Source organism: Rhinolophus hipposideros (assembly GCF_964194185.1).
Source record: "Rhinolophus hipposideros genome assembly, chromosome: 19".
Classification (NCBI taxonomy): domain Eukaryota; kingdom Metazoa; phylum Chordata; class Mammalia; order Chiroptera; family Rhinolophidae; genus Rhinolophus; species Rhinolophus hipposideros.
In genome coordinates this window covers 50,093,228-50,110,470 of record NC_138065.1, presented here as the reverse complement: position 1 = coordinate 50,110,470, position 17,243 = coordinate 50,093,228, and the positions used below count along the sequence as shown (strand labels likewise).

The following is a 17,243-nucleotide window of genomic DNA, read 5'->3' as shown; positions in this document are numbered from 1 at the left end:
TAAAGCAAATATTCAGGGTGTTAGCAGGCTATGCTCCTGCCCCTTTGAAGTGGCAGCTAAAGGAGGAATGCTTCTGCCCGGATGAAGCAGGATCTCACTCAGCCTGTTTTCAACTTTACTTAGCACCTGCTGGCTTGGAGTGGTGTCGCCCAAGCAATCAGACGTGTATGTGCCAAGAGCCTGACCTCCCTGCGTCTGCGGCCCCTCCCCCCACACCCCATGACAGCCTCTCCTGATATAGATGGACAGGGGACTGGTTTAAAATGACAGTCTCAAGTTCGTGTAGGAAGAGAAGGCTAATTCAAAGAAACAGCCAGGCAAGCTTCCTTTCTCAGTAGGAATAATAATATCCCCCTTCTCCATGGCCCACCTGGGAGCCCACTTGGCCTTTAGGTCCCGCTGGCAGAAGACCGACGACGAACTCTGCCGACATAGCATGTCCTTTATCCTTCACAAAGCCATTCGCAATGACTTCTTTCAGAGCTATCTCTACCTGCTGGAAAAAATTCCCCTGGGTAAGTGAGTCAGAGCTCCTAGATCAGGGACAAGGAGTGACTGAAGCAATTGTGTGAGGTGTGGGACTTCTGGAAGAGCAGTGAGAACAAGGACACGTTTCAGATGAGAAGACCCCACGACCCACATGAGCGGGTTTCAGCCTGTCCGTGGCATTCTTTACGGAGGGTGCAACGATTAAGGGGTGCCTGGCAGGTCAGGTCTCTATTTTGGGACTTCCAGGCACCCACAGCCAGTGATTTGCTTCTCTGGGCGTTGGTTAACTGAGTATCAGGCTTACACAAACTCCTTTCTTCAGGTTTGAAAAGACATGTTTAATATTTGCAAGAACAGAAAGATGAGCAAATTAGGTAACTCCAAGATGCAAGTATTAAGGCAGTAATATATCAACTAAGAGTTTTTAAAAAAGACTAAATAGTAATAGTCTTTACTATTTACCTTTATACGGTGTCCTTGTAGTTGTTGCTGCTGCTGCTGTTGTTGCTGTTTGTGTGTGTGTGTGTGTGTGTGTGTGTGTGTGTGTGTACATGCTCATACATTCCACACAACCCTTTCTGGCCTTCCTGAGTTAGAATAATAGAGAGTCCAAAAGGGGCAGATTTGGTCTTTGAATGTTAAGGGAAAACAAAAAACGGGACAGCAGTGTATCTCCGTTTTAGTTATTTCCTCTAGTTTTCCGGGAATTAGACAATAGGGCAATAAAAAGCTTATCTGGTGTGTCTACACTACTTTTCTTAGCTTCTGTGAAAGTGGTCACTTCAGGGCACTCCTACCAGCACTAAAAGGGAAATAACTTACGATTAAAGAGTGAAGTATCCCCCTTTGATTTACATGTCTCCCCGTGAAAGCAGGAACAGTACATAGCGGCCCCAGTTTGTTTTCTCAAGGTTGTCTGAAAGCCCCTTTGTGCCCTGATACGGCCAAGGTTTCCAGACGTGAAAGGGGCTCCCTAATTCTTTGCATTGCATTTAAGAAACTATATGCTAGCAGCCTGCCAAAGTCTCTTTTCATAAATCCATTTCTGAAGGGAACTTAATTCTAGACACACAAATACTTTCATCTCCTGTATATATATATATATTTTTTATATATATATTTCTTACAAGGACTTCTCATTTATTACTTTACTTGATCCTCTCAGCCACACACTATGGGATATATAGGATAAGTATCATTATTTTTTTCCCTCCTACCCCCTCATCTTATTTTTTCAAGTGAGGGAAAGAGAATTCAGAGATGACGAGATCTCATCGAGGTACCAAAGACCAGAACTCCTTCTGGTAGATCACACTGCCTGTAAGTAATTATTTTAGGACATATTATACGTCTCATCTCTATCCAAGTGGAAAGATTGGAACAGTCCATTTGGAAGGTGACGATGTTCTGGTTACTTCATACATTGGCAGAATATTGCTTTTCTGGAGACACTCTTTGGGCCACACCTCAATCACAGTAGCTTGGTGGCCTTAGTTGCATTAGATTGGAAAAAGCTATCAATTACAATAACTGCTAAGAAACTCACTAAGGGGCAGGTGACTGCCAAATTTTAAAAATAATTATTAGAGAGAAAAGGACCTCATCTCTGAAAGTAGTTAAAGATGAATTTAAAAGAACAAAACAATCTTTTCTGAAAATCAGATGAGAATTATTTGGGACGAGTAGACTATAATTTACATTTGGCCTCAATTTTTTGTTGTTGCCCAGAATAGTCATTTTGATTTGATCTATTTTTCTCCTTTGTGAATGTGCTAATGGTTTATCAATGATTTCCAACCTTTAAAAAAATTACTCTTAAAAGACAAACCTTTTGACAAAGTCTTCCATGGAAGCCCAATGTAAAATACAGGAAAAAGTGAAGTTCTTCTGCTCAGGATTGGGGACAGGGTCCTTTCCTTGCTCTATCTTTTGTGCCTCACCGGTGACTCATAGCGCATTTCTGAAGCAGCCACAGGGTTCTATAAACAGTTGGAAAACAATTAGTCGATTCTAAACCAAAGATGACTCTCTTTTACATAGTTGGCTTTCCATACATGGGTACTGCTTATTTTCTCTGACCCTATGATTCACTCCAGACATTAGTTTCCCCTGAGACTAACAGCCAGCCTCAGTATCTCTTTGATTTTAGCAATTGAGGGCTACATTAGTCAGTATGGACAAGGCTAGCCTGAAATGACAAGTTAACTCTGAAATCTCAATGGCCAAACATATAAAAGTTTATGTTTTACTTTTGCTTCATCATCTCAATATGTATTATGAAGGGGTGTGCTATGTTCCACAGAGGCACTCGGGGATCTAGGATGATAAAGGTTCCACTTTCTAACCCATAACTAGTTACATGGCAAGGGAAGAGAGGAGCTAAAGGTTTGTCTACATGCCCTTAAATATTTTGTCCCAGAAGGACACACATGACATCTCTTCAGAGATTATTGCCCAGAACTAGTCACATAGCCTTGCCTAACTGCTGAGCAATGACAGGGGACATAGTTAGTCACCAGTAAAATGTTTCTGTCACAGGAGAATAAAAAAATTGCTTTTTAGAGGTAGAAACACCAGGCGTTTCTTCTTTTTGAGCAATTCTATTCTATTCAGTGTAAGAGACATTTATGGAACTCTGATTATTATTTGAAGTACTCTTCTGCGCACTGGACTAGATTCAAACATTAATGAGACAGTCTCTGTTCTTCAACCTGGTAATGGAGGCAATCTACAAATAACTTTAATCCTCAAAAGCTCTAAATCAGTATATCAGCTCTGTGACTACTCAGATTTTTTTGTACCTTTTTCTTCTCATGGGAGAAACTGAAGTACTTCTAAAGTAGCCAACTCTATAGGCTCTTAATGGTGCAGAAAGGAATCAGCACGTGTGTCTCACCTGCCACTGTGACATTTATCCAACCGGAAGGCTTCCCCAGACCCTTGATTAACTTGCTTAACTCTTGGTTTATGCCCCCAGAGATTATAATGTATATTAGTGGAATGTTTTTACATATGTCAGCTCCCCTATTGGACTCTAGTTCCTGTGAGACTAGAGACTCATTTGTCCTCCTCTATATGTATATATTTACCATGGTTCCTGGCACACAGAAATAACTCAATAAATATGTGTTAATCAAATTAAATGGCCCCTTACTAATAATTAATTGAAGGTCACCAAAGTCCTGAGTTCATATTCTGGCACTGCTGCTGATAGAAAAGTCACCTCTGCAAGTTACTAAAGTGTCTGAGTATCATTTTACTCAAAACCGGGTGGCTGTTAGAAGGATTAAATGCAATTGTATATGTGAAAATAGTCAATGCTCAATAAGTATTAGCTTTTTCTTTTCCTTTGTCAGAGTCAGGCCTCTTTGAAAGACACCATGTAGCCATCCTCAGAACAAGCATTCCCAACTATATGGGAGTTTTCAGGTTGCAGTGGATATTATGCTTTCCCATTTGGAAATGAAACCCAGGCAGTAGAAGTGCTCCTTTTCCAGCTCCACTGAGGCGTTTTAGAGTTGGCTTCCCCTTTTGATGATTTCAAGACTTCATAGAAGTGAAAATAAAGCCCTTCTTTTAAAGGGTTGGGGAACCACTACTAGAGGGTCTGCATAGAGAGTTTGTTGTTTGGGGTAATTATGGGAAGAACGGTGGCTAACCCAGACTCTTTGATTCCTTCTTTCCTTCCTTCCTCCTTCCAACTGCCTGAGTTAGACAGTCAGTCTCACTATGCAGTGACCTTCAGTCATGGGGACATTTGCTGAAATAGTCCCAGCTAGCTTCAGAGATTCATGGAGAAGTGACAGCACACGCTAAAAATCTCCAATGGATGACTTAACTATGTCACTGAGTACAACAGGTCTTCAGAAAAAGATGGGAACAAGCCCATTACTGTTTTCAGCATTTTGCGTATATTATCTCAGTTGAGCCTCATAACAGCCCTATGAGGTGGTACTGCTATTTTCCCCATCTTCTATCTGAGGAACGGACATACAGAGGAGTTAAGTAACTTGCCAGAGACCGCATGGTGGTGCACGGTGGAGCAGGATTAGGACCCAGAACTCCAGAGTCTGCCTTTTTGAACCTCGAAATCATGCTGCCTCCCAATGTAAATGGCAACTTGACTAATGTGGGCAGCAATATTAAGTTTTACCACATTTCTTTAATTTGACAGAAATATAGTCTAGGAAGACTGGCCAGCCAGGGAATGGGTTCATATAATCTAGTTATACCAGCCCAGGTTCAGTTGGTGTCTTAGAGTGAATGAATTTTCCAAAGGTGGCTGTTTGTGAATAAATAGGAAGTAGAACAGGACAACAAACTTCATCAAACTTCATCTCCAGTTTTCATACCTGTGCTCCAAGGGGCCTATATACGCATGGCCCAATCAGAGGTGCTCACGTAAGTTACCCCTCAATAACTCCTCTAGCGCTAGGCACAGCATATTTCTGAGTCCCTAGAAGTCACTAATATTTATGAATTATATATTGAACAAGTGTCCATTACTCCTGGACATCGCTAAAGTCTGAATCCAACTTCACATTTAGAACAAGCGTCCCGTGTGATTTAGCAGAAGGAACAAAGGCTTTGCACTTAAATGGGTATGGGTTAGGACCTGACTATAGCACTTTATTTCTATGTGATAGTGAGTTACTAAATCTTTCTGACTCTCTATTACTCACCTATAAAATAATGATTATAACCCCAGTTTTGTATCATTGTGGGGATTAACGAGATAATGTGAACAGATACTATGAAAGTGCCTACCATAAAGCCTGGCACAAAAGAGGTGCCCACCAATCATTGGGAACCCCTTTCATATTTACCCCTTTTTAGAAGAAACAGTCTCTGAAGAGGAAATTAACAATGGTCACCCCTTTGCCATCACAATGAAATGCGAGACTTAACAAAAACATTTCCTATAAGACACTTAGAATTTCCAAGTGAAACTCAGCATTCAGCTATTGGTATTTTTCAAAGTGACTTCGTCCCACACAAGTTATTGCATAGTGATACATTTTTTAAATGTTTACTGTTACCTTTGCAATGCAAATGCTGAAAGATCGTCTTTCCTTTTTATAGAAATGAAGAACCGGAGAATTTCCCTTCTTAGTTAGCAGACTTTCAGGTACACAGTGTGAGATGGAGGAGATATGCATTTTGGATTTAAATAGACATAACATTTAAAGCCCAGTTGTGTCGCTCCCTAGCTACTCGATCTCGGGCAATTAGTTAATCTCTGAATGCTTGTTTTCTTCTATTGATAATAACATTTATATTACATATTCACTTAGATATAAATGCTAGGACGTGTAGTGCATATATACATGTTTGATCAATTAGTTACTATTTTTTAAGTTATCTGAGTAAGCATAATTAGAAGGATAGATATTTCATAAACGGTACGAAAAGTGTACCGTATGTGTGCTTATGTCAGCTTTTTCTTATAGCCACTCACTACTCTGTTGAACCTGTATATTATTCAAAGTACAAATCACCAGACAATATTCGTTTACTCAGTGAACATTCAAAGGAGGCCTACTATGTGTTAAGTACAATAGTAAGTGCTGAGGAAAGTGCTTACAAAGAAAGTACGATGGAGCTTTATCCTGAAGCGTCTGGCTCATACAGACCACTTGTGTACGGATTTCTCACTTTTGTGGGATGTGGAAATATGATGACAGATACCACTACAGGATTTTGCAGAGGTGCACAGAAGGCATGGCAACTGCTGACTCAGCTTCCGACGTTTCTGATGCAAAATCTCCCCATGAAAAATCTGTCTCCAGTATCTCTGCCTGACTTCTGGCCTTTTTCAAGTTGACAGTAGGTCAGGTACAACACCCAAGGGGCCTGAGTGGGAAGACACACAGCCCAGCGGGAAGGGCCTGAACGGTGTGGTGGGGACCTGAGTAGATCCGTGCTGAAGTGGGGAGACTGTATTGTCCCTCCCTCCCCACTTTTGGTTACCTCATTGCTGCTGAAGCCTGGAAAGAATTTAGGAAACACGGAACTAGCCCACAGTTGATGTGGAAAATGCCCTCTAAAACTTTCAGGGTAGGCAGTGCATTATTTTACAGACAAGAAACACTAGATACCTAAAGCATATAGGGAACAAATAAAACCTAGAAGTCCTCTCTGGCCAATTCTGAGGCTTGGTAATGATAACTTTCTAGCATGCTGGCACACCCAGACCTTTGGATTCCACCAGAAACACTAATAAAGTCCCACTTCCCACCCTCCCCTGTTGCTGAAAAAAATAGATATGAATTTGTGTGTTTTTTAGATTCCACATATAAGTGAGATCATACAGTATTTGTCTTTGTCTTATTTCTCTTAACATAATGACCTCAAGGTCCATCATGTTATCGAAAATGATAGGATTTCCTTCTTTTTCATGGCTGAATAATATTCCATTGCACCTAGATACATTTTCCTTTCTTCCTCTTTTCCTCCCTCCCTTCTTTCTTTCTTTGTTCCTTCCTTCCTTTAATGGCTAAATTGGGAAATGCTCACCTGCAAATTTCTTTGATGTAAGGTCTTACCCTTCATAAGGTCATCTCCTAATTGGGCTTCCCTCTCACCCCGATAAATGAAAGGTAACTCGATCCAATATTCTGTCTCCAATCAATTCAAACTTACTGTTTAAACCTTGCCTATATATCCTCTGGAGATTCTGACATCAATTTTCAGTTGACAAACAGGTCTAACACCAGGAATAAAGTCTGACATAGTGATATCCAACCACTAAAAAAAAAAAAAGAAGATACTCAGCAAACATATACACTTAGCTATTAACAAACTCTTTAGTATATGTGCTGCCAAAGCGAGCACAACAAACTTTTTCTTAGAGATTTCACAAGATCTTTATTCTTCTTTAGGGCGAATGCACTTTTACTCTGTTTTTCTTCCTGTAACCAGTAAATCATTGGAAGGACTCTGAAAGTTCAGCTCATAATGTAGGTCAAGAAATAAGTACCATATGAAACAAAGAACTGACAGAGTATCTAGTCTCTGTCATAGACTACCCCAAATTTCACAGAGACATTGCAATCCTGTAAGAATAAGCTACAAGATGTAATTCTGTAATAAAAAAGGCCTAGGCGGATGACTGCTTACCTATCTGCATCAACTTGCACCTCTGCAGGAACCATCAGGAGGGGAAACCTGGGGCTGGCCATGACACCTCATATATCTTCTGAGTGAAATGCTCCTGTCAATTAGGTGAAAATGAGAACTCAAGCCCATAACCATAAAATCTTACCTATTGAGTCTGACCCCTGCTGAGGTTGGCATCCACTTGTGGTCTAAACATTGCTGGCATAATGGGCCATTCCCATTTCCAGATTAAGGGTTTTAATAGACTCCACCAACTAGTTGACTTAAGCAGGTGATGATGAGTGTGGCTGTTTTGCTGCTTTGCTTGGACCAAGGAGAGCACTGAGCAGTGGCTTGCCTACGATCCAAGGGAGTATTCCACTCTGGGAAGACTCTACAAACTGTGATTTCCTAGCCTGGTTTTCTGAGACATACAGAGGAATGGGGAACAGCCCTGTTACTGAGATGGTGCTGCTTAATTTTTGTCATCCCGGGTTAAAGTTTTAAGCATTTCTCAAGCCCTATGTTGTTTACACAACCCTTTACCAAGCGCTAGGGAAGGGGGAATTGGTTTGGTCAGTGGTTCCCAGTGTTTTTGAATGTGAGGACCTTCCTTTTTATGCTGTATTTTCTCAAAGAGTAGCTAATTTGTGTATAAAATGGCAAAAAAGCATCTACCTATTTATTGATGCTTTTAAAAGATTTGCACTTTTAAAATAACAATCTATGCATGATACTTAATATATATGGGAGATACAGAATATACGAGTAATATTTTTAGTCTCTAGAAAATGAGGTACATGGAAACTGATTCTTGTAGCCCTTGCAGCAAAGCCTTGATCATTCAAGGGCCCAAACACTGGCTCCAATGTTTTCACGTTGGAAAACACTGATGTAACTCCACAGATGGAACATATTACAATGGAACATTGCAATATAAGTGGTGTTTATTGGATTTTTAACTTTTAGAATAAAAATTGGGAACTATGTAATTATTGTTCAATTCAGAGCCAAGTAGTACACTGGTCCAATGTCACAATTTTTGTGTTACCTGAAGAAAGATGTTCTTAATTAAGGTTAAATAGATTCTCTTTCTTATATTCCTTCTCCTCAAAATTATGTCATAGTTTAGTTTGCTTCATATCCTGATCATAACATTTTTGTACTATTGCATGTTTTGCTTGGAGCTTTTCACTGTCTTAATTTTGGTGGTTGAGATTTAAAATATGTCTTCCTTAGAATATCACTAATGTCCCTTTTCTTCTTACCTGCTCTATTGCTCAGAATTCAGTTCATCCTACTTCTTGAAGATATTGCTTTGGAAGCCTATGTTTTCTGTTGTAATATAAACTGATTTCTCTTTAGATCTGATAAACATCTATGATTTGGGGATTTTCCCCCCCATTGGATTCCTGGGTTAATTTCATCATCTTTTGTCACATATCTTCTCTTGATTCTAACCCTCATTGGGCTAGAATACAGCTTCAAGGAACTTCTGAAGAATGAATCCATGGGAGATAAATATTCTCTCATATTTGACCAGGGATTAAATTTTAGCTTCAAAACAATTTTTCTTCAGACTATTAATGGCTCTACTCCATTATTTTCCAGTGTTTCTGATGAGATCTGTTATAAGCCTGATTCTAGCCCTTTGAACATCGGGTTGTCAGATAAAACATCAGGTAAATTTGAATTTAAGAAAATCAACAAATAAGTGTTTAGTACAAGTATGTCCCATGCAATGTGCAATATTTTGAGCATATTCATGCTAATATACTATTCATTTTTTTATCTGAAATTCAAGACAAATTGTGTCCTCTATTTTTTTTTGCTAAATCTGACAACCCTACTATAAAGACAACCACTTGTTTTCCTATAAAAAGCTTTAGAATCTTCTCATTACTCTTTGTGTTTTGAAATTTCCTAAGGATATGTATAGGTATGTTTTTTATTTAATTATTATTATTTTAATCTATGCTGCCTAGTACTTGTGGGAACTTGCAATCTCTTTCAGCTCTGGGAAATTTTCTTCTACTATTTCTTTAATAATTTTCTTCCTCCATTTTCTCTGTTTTTTGAGAATCCTAATCAGCTGATGTTGGGCCTCCTGAAATAAATCTTTATAGCTCTAATCCTTTTACTTCTGTTTTCCATATCTTTCTTTTTGTTTATGTCCTGATAAGTTTACTCAATATTATTTTCCAAAGTTTTCAGTAATCAAAGCTTTATTTTTTAAGAATTCTTTGTTATTCATTGAATTGTCATTTTCTTGGCATCTTATGTTTGATTTATGAATGCACCAGTTCTCATGTCTCTCCAAGGATGTATGAGGTTCTCTTGTTTAGATTGGTTTAAATTCTCATTTGTTTCCTGAATTATTTCTATTTCCTTTGGGTTCAGTTCTGGTTGTTCATCTCTGTCTTTCTCTTTCAGGCTGCCATTTTCCCTCCATGGGTTTGGAAATCATTGTTTATCCATAGTTAGGAATGACAGGGTTAGTGATTCTAGGTAATGAAGATGGTTTCCTCTGTTACATACTTCTCCTCTAGTTAGAAATAAAGGTAAGCTCTACATGTCCTGGTAGATCTTACCAGACTTTGATGAGTGTGAGCAGATGAGGTCTCTGGAGTCCTTTATATGCCAAAATGAGGAGTGTTCTAGAATCTCAACACTAATTGGTCCAGTTGTCCTTAAGCAATTTATTTAACTGTTTTTACGAAAGATACATCTCTCCACCACGAGTCCCCCTCCATCCCATTACAGCTGTATTACCTGTTGCTTTTGGGAGGGTGCATTTTTCCCTCTCAGTGGTTGGTCTATAGACAGACTTTTGATTAATTCTTACTTCCTTTTGCAACAATCCTGGGCTGCAAAATCTTTACCTTTTTTCTATCTGCTCTTTGTCTTCCAGAAATTTGTTGAAATCATGAGTCCATCACTGGTCCCCTCTCATTTTCTTTACTGAATGGGTTTATTAAAACAATTCTTGGGGAGTATTGGTTAGGAGGGAAGACAAATGCATGTATCCAGCCTATAGTCTTAAACCAGAAGTTCTTCTCTTTCATCCACATTCTATCATATCTTCCTGAATGGGCTCATGAAAATATTTTGGTGCACTCTTAAAACACCCTTAAATGCACACTCATTTACCCTTCAGAAGTTGGAACACGTTTTTCTAAAAAATAAATGTTTTTTTAAAAAAACCTCATATGGTTTCTGAAATAATGAAATGACATAGTACATCAATATATAACATGCCTAGCCTACTATTGGACCAAAAGAGTGGCTCAGTAAACATTACATCTTTTTCATTATTTTATTTTCAGAAGATAGAGCTCAAGAACTTTTTCTGTAATGTTGGTACAAAGAGATATTTGGATATGAGATGCTTGAAAAAGAGATGAAAGCATAGCTACCCCTAAACTACCTGTGATTAGAAGTAAGGATTAATGATTAGATTCTCATAAAACATTTGGAGCTCAAAGATAAAACTCACTGTGAAACTTGTGACATTCTTTATTCTACTGTAGCAAACTGTACTGTTAAACTTATAAAATAAGTATTAGGTTGGTGCAAAAGTAATTGTGGTTTTTGCAATTATTTTTAACCTTTTAAACCGCAATTACTTTTGCACCAACCTAATAATAACCTATGATTTTATTAAACCATAGGGTATTAACTCATGAAAAATGCCACATGATTGTGATTTACACATGAAATACCTGAAGATAGAGGGGTAAAGAAGTTTTCCCAAGTTTACGTAGCAAGTAAGTCACTGAGCCAGAACGCAGACCCAGATGTCTGACTTCAAACCAGTGCCTTTTCCTCCACGGTACAAATTCTCAGGCTTCTAGGGGGAAATCAATGTGTGATAAGATGGAATTTGTTCTGTCACATGATATTAATAAATATTAATAATATTTCATTTGCAGTGAAATTGTATGCTTTAACGAGTCAAGTCATCAATGGGGAGATGCAGTTCTATGCCAGAGCTAAACTTTTCTACCAAGAAGTACCAGCTACAGAAGAGGGTATGATGGGAAATTTCATTGAACTGTCCAACCCTGATATCCAGGCTTCTCAGGAATTTCTTAGGAAATTTGTTGGGGTGAGTTATCCAACTGCAGCTTGATGAGGAGGCAAAGTTCTTGCAAACATTGAGCTTACATGCTTCTGTGCTGTTTTCAGTCATATTAAACCCATATGGCCCAGCCAAGAGTTTAGCCTGAAAGCCTGCTTTAAGATGTTCAGAAAGGATGGGTCACATCAAACCATTGGTTGATCCCACTTGGCATTCCACCCTTCTCGCACCATCTAATCGCTCATGCCTCAGGGGAAGGTGAACACTAGTGCTAATATCCAATTTAGGGGTTAAGAAGACATCTCTTTAAGAGTCTCATAGATAAACAGTCAACAGCCAGATGACTGACGGGAAATCATGCCACTTGGAATCTTGGGGTGATTTACTGACTCCCTCTAATAAAAATTTGATGTAGTAAGGAAATGCACGTTTATGTTAGGTTCAAAAATGATACCTACAGTAGAATATTTTTACATTATTCTATACATCGCTCAGACATTGCCTTGAAAGAATGTGACCCCCTTGTAGTCCCAGTACTGGGTGAAACCCCACTTCCTCACCTCCAGGTCCTATGGCGACAGTATAGTGTATGGGCCCAAATCTTGGGCTCGAGAGTCATTATGGGTTTTTTTACTTGCTATATAAGCATCTTTGGGCTTGTTACTTAAATGCTCTATGTCTCAGTTTTCTTACCTCTGACTAGGGAATAACCACAGAAACTGCCTCATTGGATAATATGAAGGTCAAATGAAATCATCTGTGTCAAGTTCTTGCTTTAGTGCACATAATTATTACTCAATACATTTAATCTATTGCTGGTACTAATAAGAGCAGGCTTTCATGAGATGCATTTTTGATATTTTCAGGAGCTTCATTTAGATCTTAGAATAGACTTAACCCACCTAATAAGGCTGCTGTCGGTCCTACTAAAAACATAATGTGCTAACTGGCAAACAGGTTCGGTTCGAATGCATTAAGAAGTCATCTGTTTGGAATTTGGAGCCCATTTTATTCTGATATAGGAACGTTATAAATATGATAAATATTTGGGGTTAAGCTGTCAGCCTATTTAGAAGCATAATATTAAGAATATCCGTAGTGTTGAGGTGAGGTTCACTTCTCATCCACCCTCCCGGGAGCTGCAAGTGCCTGAGCAGAGACGATAGGATCAGGATGGAACACCACTGGGGCCGAAGTGTCTGGACATCAGCTGCAGCCAGGACTGTGGGACAGTGGCCATGGCTTTTCAGAGGTCAGGGTAACCGGGAGCATTTCCAAATCAATGTTGTTGACTGATTTCACTGAGTGCTTTTCTGAGATGGTAAGTCACTTTGCTGAACCCTTTAGAAGCATGTCTTATTTACTCTTCACAACAATTCTAGGAGATAAGCAATATTATTATCATCCTTGTTTCTACATTTGTGGAAACTGAGGCGTGGAGAGGTTAAACACATTATCCAGGTTATGCAGCTGGTAGGAGACAGAGCTGGAACTGAAGCTCAGTCGAGTTTGTCTGACACCAAACTCCCTGCTCATAACCATGACATATTTTTTCCATTTGGTTCATGAAGCAGAAAAATTCTTCTTCTTCTTCTTTTTTTTTTTTTGTGGACCGCAGACCTCAATTCTCCTCCAGTCTGGCCGAGAGCAATGCCTCCTGCTTGCCTGGCGGGGAGGCTGCCTTTGATCCCAGTGCATTTCAGAAGCTTAGTGAGTAATCCAGCTGTCTTGTCACTCCGTGTGGAGTATCAGCCTGACCACAGGGATGCTGGTCAGACAGAGTCCGTCCATACACCCACACGCCCACAGGCCTGGGGAAGGAAACAGCCTTGTGCTTGCATATTCGTGTTGGGAAAGAGCAGCATGTGCTTCTCAAAAAATATGAGGAGTCCTTCTTAGAAGACAAGACTCATTGTGAAGCTGTGACCTCTAAGTACAAACACGGTCTTTTTATAGAAATAATATTTTGGTACTTTGACCTTAATAATCCTCTAAATGAGTATCCAGGTCAAGATACAAGGAGGGAGGGAGTATGAGGATCTGACATGATTTATACTTGTGTCAACTGGGAAAAGGCAGATTGTTTAATTTAAAGCTTGGCTTTCCTTCCAACACCTAACAACATGGCATAGTGGGAAAGGGTGTTTAAATGTGTTTACTTTAGCAAATAAGTGATACCAAGATGATGTCCAGGGCATAGCTAATAACTTTCCTCAATTTTAACTTTCGGGGCAGAGCGGGGCCGGGTGGGGGCAGTGGCCATTTATGAAAAAGTAATCAGTATTTGATAGAATATCCCTTTTGACATTTCACAGAGATTGCACGCTAAGAACTCTGGATCTAACTTGTTAGACTTTGTGGGTTTTATACAGTGGCCTTTAGCACTTTCGTTTTAGTTTTAAACTCCACTGGATGAACTTGAAATAATGTTCCTCAAAGAAAAATATACATAGGCAGAATCAAAACTAAAATGAATTTCCCAAGAGTATTTTACTATTTTATGTGAATCTGTATATATAAGGATAGCATAGTAAATGAAAATGAAAATATCGAAACTTCTTGTGTTGAAATCACACATCGTATGTAGTTGTGGTAACATTCCTGAAAGGGCACCGACTCAGTACAATCACAGTTTTGGGCATGCCAGGTGCCCAAGAGGCAGAGATTCTGTCCCCGAGAGGGGTCCTTCAATATCCCTTCTCAGAAGAGCTGCGTGAGGATGAGCGATGGGGAAAGAAATTAGGTGCCAGGATGTAGGAGGCAGTGGCAACCACGTGTAGGGACACAGAGTAGAGAACTAGGCAACAGAGGTGAGAGGCTAGACGCACCCAGGATTGGAGTACAAGGCACCTTTTTGTACCAGCTTTGAAAAAAGTAAAATTTCAATCATACCAATATGAATGGAAATGTATTCCCTGAGTGAATTTAAAAATTTTTAAAACTCATAAATGCTCTCATTGCTTTGCATATATATATATATATATATATATATATATATATGGCAATAAGCTACAGCACGGGTCCATTTAGCAGATTGACTCAAATTTACAGTTAACTAAGTTCTATTTCCACAGGGCTTTCAATGGCCCATTTCTTAGAGAAAATTACCAAGTGTTTAAACTTAAGACATTGTTTTCTAAAATCCCATTTTGAAATTCTTTTAAAGACCTGTATTTGGGAAAAATAAAGCAAAAAGAAGAAAGGTTTGGAAGTGTTTTGAAAAAGTAACTGAAGGCTCTATAACCTGATTGTGGTAGCACATGCCTTGTATCCATTTGCTTAAAATTCCTTGAATGATACTCTTAAAATCGTATTATATGAAACTCACCCAAACACAGTTGATGTGAAGAGGTAGCTGGAGCGTCCAGGGCTCAGGGTGGCTGTCTGTGCCTTCGTGCAGGGGCCCGGGAGAGCTGGGACAGACCGCGCTCTGGACTGTGGCTCTGGGATTGGAAGGGTCAGCAAGCACGTCTTGTTGCCGGTTTTCAACAGCGTGGAACTGGTGGACATGATGGGATCGTTCCTCCTGGAAGCCCAGAACTACCTGCAGGGCAAAGGGGACAAGGTAGAGAGCTACCACTGCTACGGCCTGCAGGAGTTCACACCCCCTCTGGGGAGATATGATGTCATCTGGATTCAGTGGGTGTCCGGTTAGTCCTGCACGGCACTGCGTCTGCCCTCCTCCCCTTCCCAGAAAGAGAAGACAACACCTGGGGCTCACTGGAGGATTTGCCGAGAGGGAGCAAGGATGTGAAGGGAGGTCTAGCTATGCTTGTGCTTAGAGCAGTTGGCTAGCTTTGGGGGCCACGGGAACTCCTAAAAGCTCTGGTCCTTTAGATTTTCCCCATAACCTCTTCTGTGTAAGCCTGACAATTCCCATCCTTGGGGACAGACTGCCTTTGGACCAACCTAAACCCTGGAAGAAACCTAAATGCTTGAAAAACTTTAAGATGTAGGGCCAAAAAAAGTTTATCCCCATTTGTTGGCAAAACTAGACTTTCTTAGATTTAAATCCCCAGGAAATGAGGCAATAGTGAATTAGATTTGGGTCTGTGTGTGTGTGTGTGTGTGTGTATGAGTGTGTGTGTGTGTAGGAGACGCAGAGCAGTGATGATAGAGTTCAGTTGTCTGGGGGACATGGAGAGGACCCATGGATGGGCAATAGTTTGTCTCATGTCCGTGAAGTAGATAGAACAGGTAGTATTTTTAGACAGGGCACTGTACCCCCTCAAAGAGGATTACTTCCTCTTATCTAGATTCTCAAAGCCTCCTGCCCCAAAACAACCTGGCTGTTAAATAATTCATGACTGAGTGAACAGATGGTCTCCTGATTCTTTCCCACTCACCTTCTTTCCCACCCACCGTTTCGTCCTGTTTCCCCATCTCCTCGGCCTCATCTGTAGGGTACCTAACTGATAAGGACCTTCTTGCGTTTCTTTCCCGGTGCCGAGACGGCCTGAACGAACACGGTGTCATCATCCTGAAGGACAATGTGGCTCGGGAGGGCTGCACCCTAGACCTCTCTGACAGCTGTGTGACTCGGGACATGGATGTTCTGCAGAGCCTCATTCAGAAGAGCGGGCTGGCGCTGCTGGGCCAGGAGAGGCAGGACGGCTTTCCAGAGCAGTGCATCCCGGTGTGGATGTTGGCGCTGCACAGTGCTGGACGCTCCTGACCAGCGGTGGGCGTGCACGGCAGGACAGCACGGCGGTGCTAGCAGAGAGAGATGCTCTCCTCTGAGACACACCTGGTAATTCGTGGAGGATGGAGAGGAGGGATGCAATGCATGTCTGGAAATGACTGATGACGTCATGTGGACAAGTCTGCACTAATTCCATAAGTACACGCACACTGAACTTTTCGAAAGATAAATGGAGTGCAACGTCAGCAGCAATGCTTGTAGGCATTTAAAGTGTCCAAGTGTGATCAGAAACAGAAAAGCGAGCAATGTCCACAAATTCTGAAGATTTGCATATAGAGTACAGAGTGCGGTCTGGACCCTTTTTCTCTGCCCTCATGCTAGATACATTATACTTCCTTCCTCATTGGGATTACTACTCCTGTTAGACAAAAATCTCCCTAATTAAGTAGGCACCAGTCATAATAACCTTATGAAAACAAGCCCATTACTTAATTTTGTCATTAGCCTTTCTCTTGACAGAAAAAGTATATGGTTTCATGCTCTATTTTGGGTCAGTTTCACCACACAACGGTGATGTCATATGGATGTAATTTGATAACAGAAGGCTGCGTTTCAGTGATGTACCCTTGAAATTTCAGCTGTGAACATATAAGCAAATGTCACTGATAATCTAATTTCAGCCACTGGCTCCCAACGCTGCTTACTTCATTGCAACCACGCCTGTTTCCTTGATTGATATGAAGGTACATTTGAAAGAGAAGAGAAATTATAAACCTGAAATCTGAACTAACTGGATTAATTTAAGGCATTGATTTAATTAAAAATAATCTAGAATCTTTCACGACCAAATGTAATTTAATTTTTATTAGCGTAACACAACAGATTGGGAGGTAGAATCCTTAGCGCATAAGCCAGAGAACAGAACTAAACCAA

General features: G+C 40.3%; 1 protein-coding gene across 1 annotated transcript; it reads left to right on the top strand.

Annotated features, from left to right (window-relative positions):
• Positions 1-265: 265 nt before the first annotated feature.
• Positions 266-17,153, top strand: NTMT2 (N-terminal Xaa-Pro-Lys N-methyltransferase 2). Its single transcript, XM_081027026.1, has 4 exons — positions 266-515; positions 11,520-11,695; positions 15,069-15,318; positions 16,072-17,153. Exons 1-4 carry the CDS (start codon positions 362-364, stop codon positions 16,341-16,343), a joined length of 852 nt encoding a protein of 283 aa, XP_080883152.1. The 5' UTR covers positions 266-361; the 3' UTR covers positions 16,344-17,153.
• Positions 17,154-17,243: the final 90 nt, after the last annotated feature.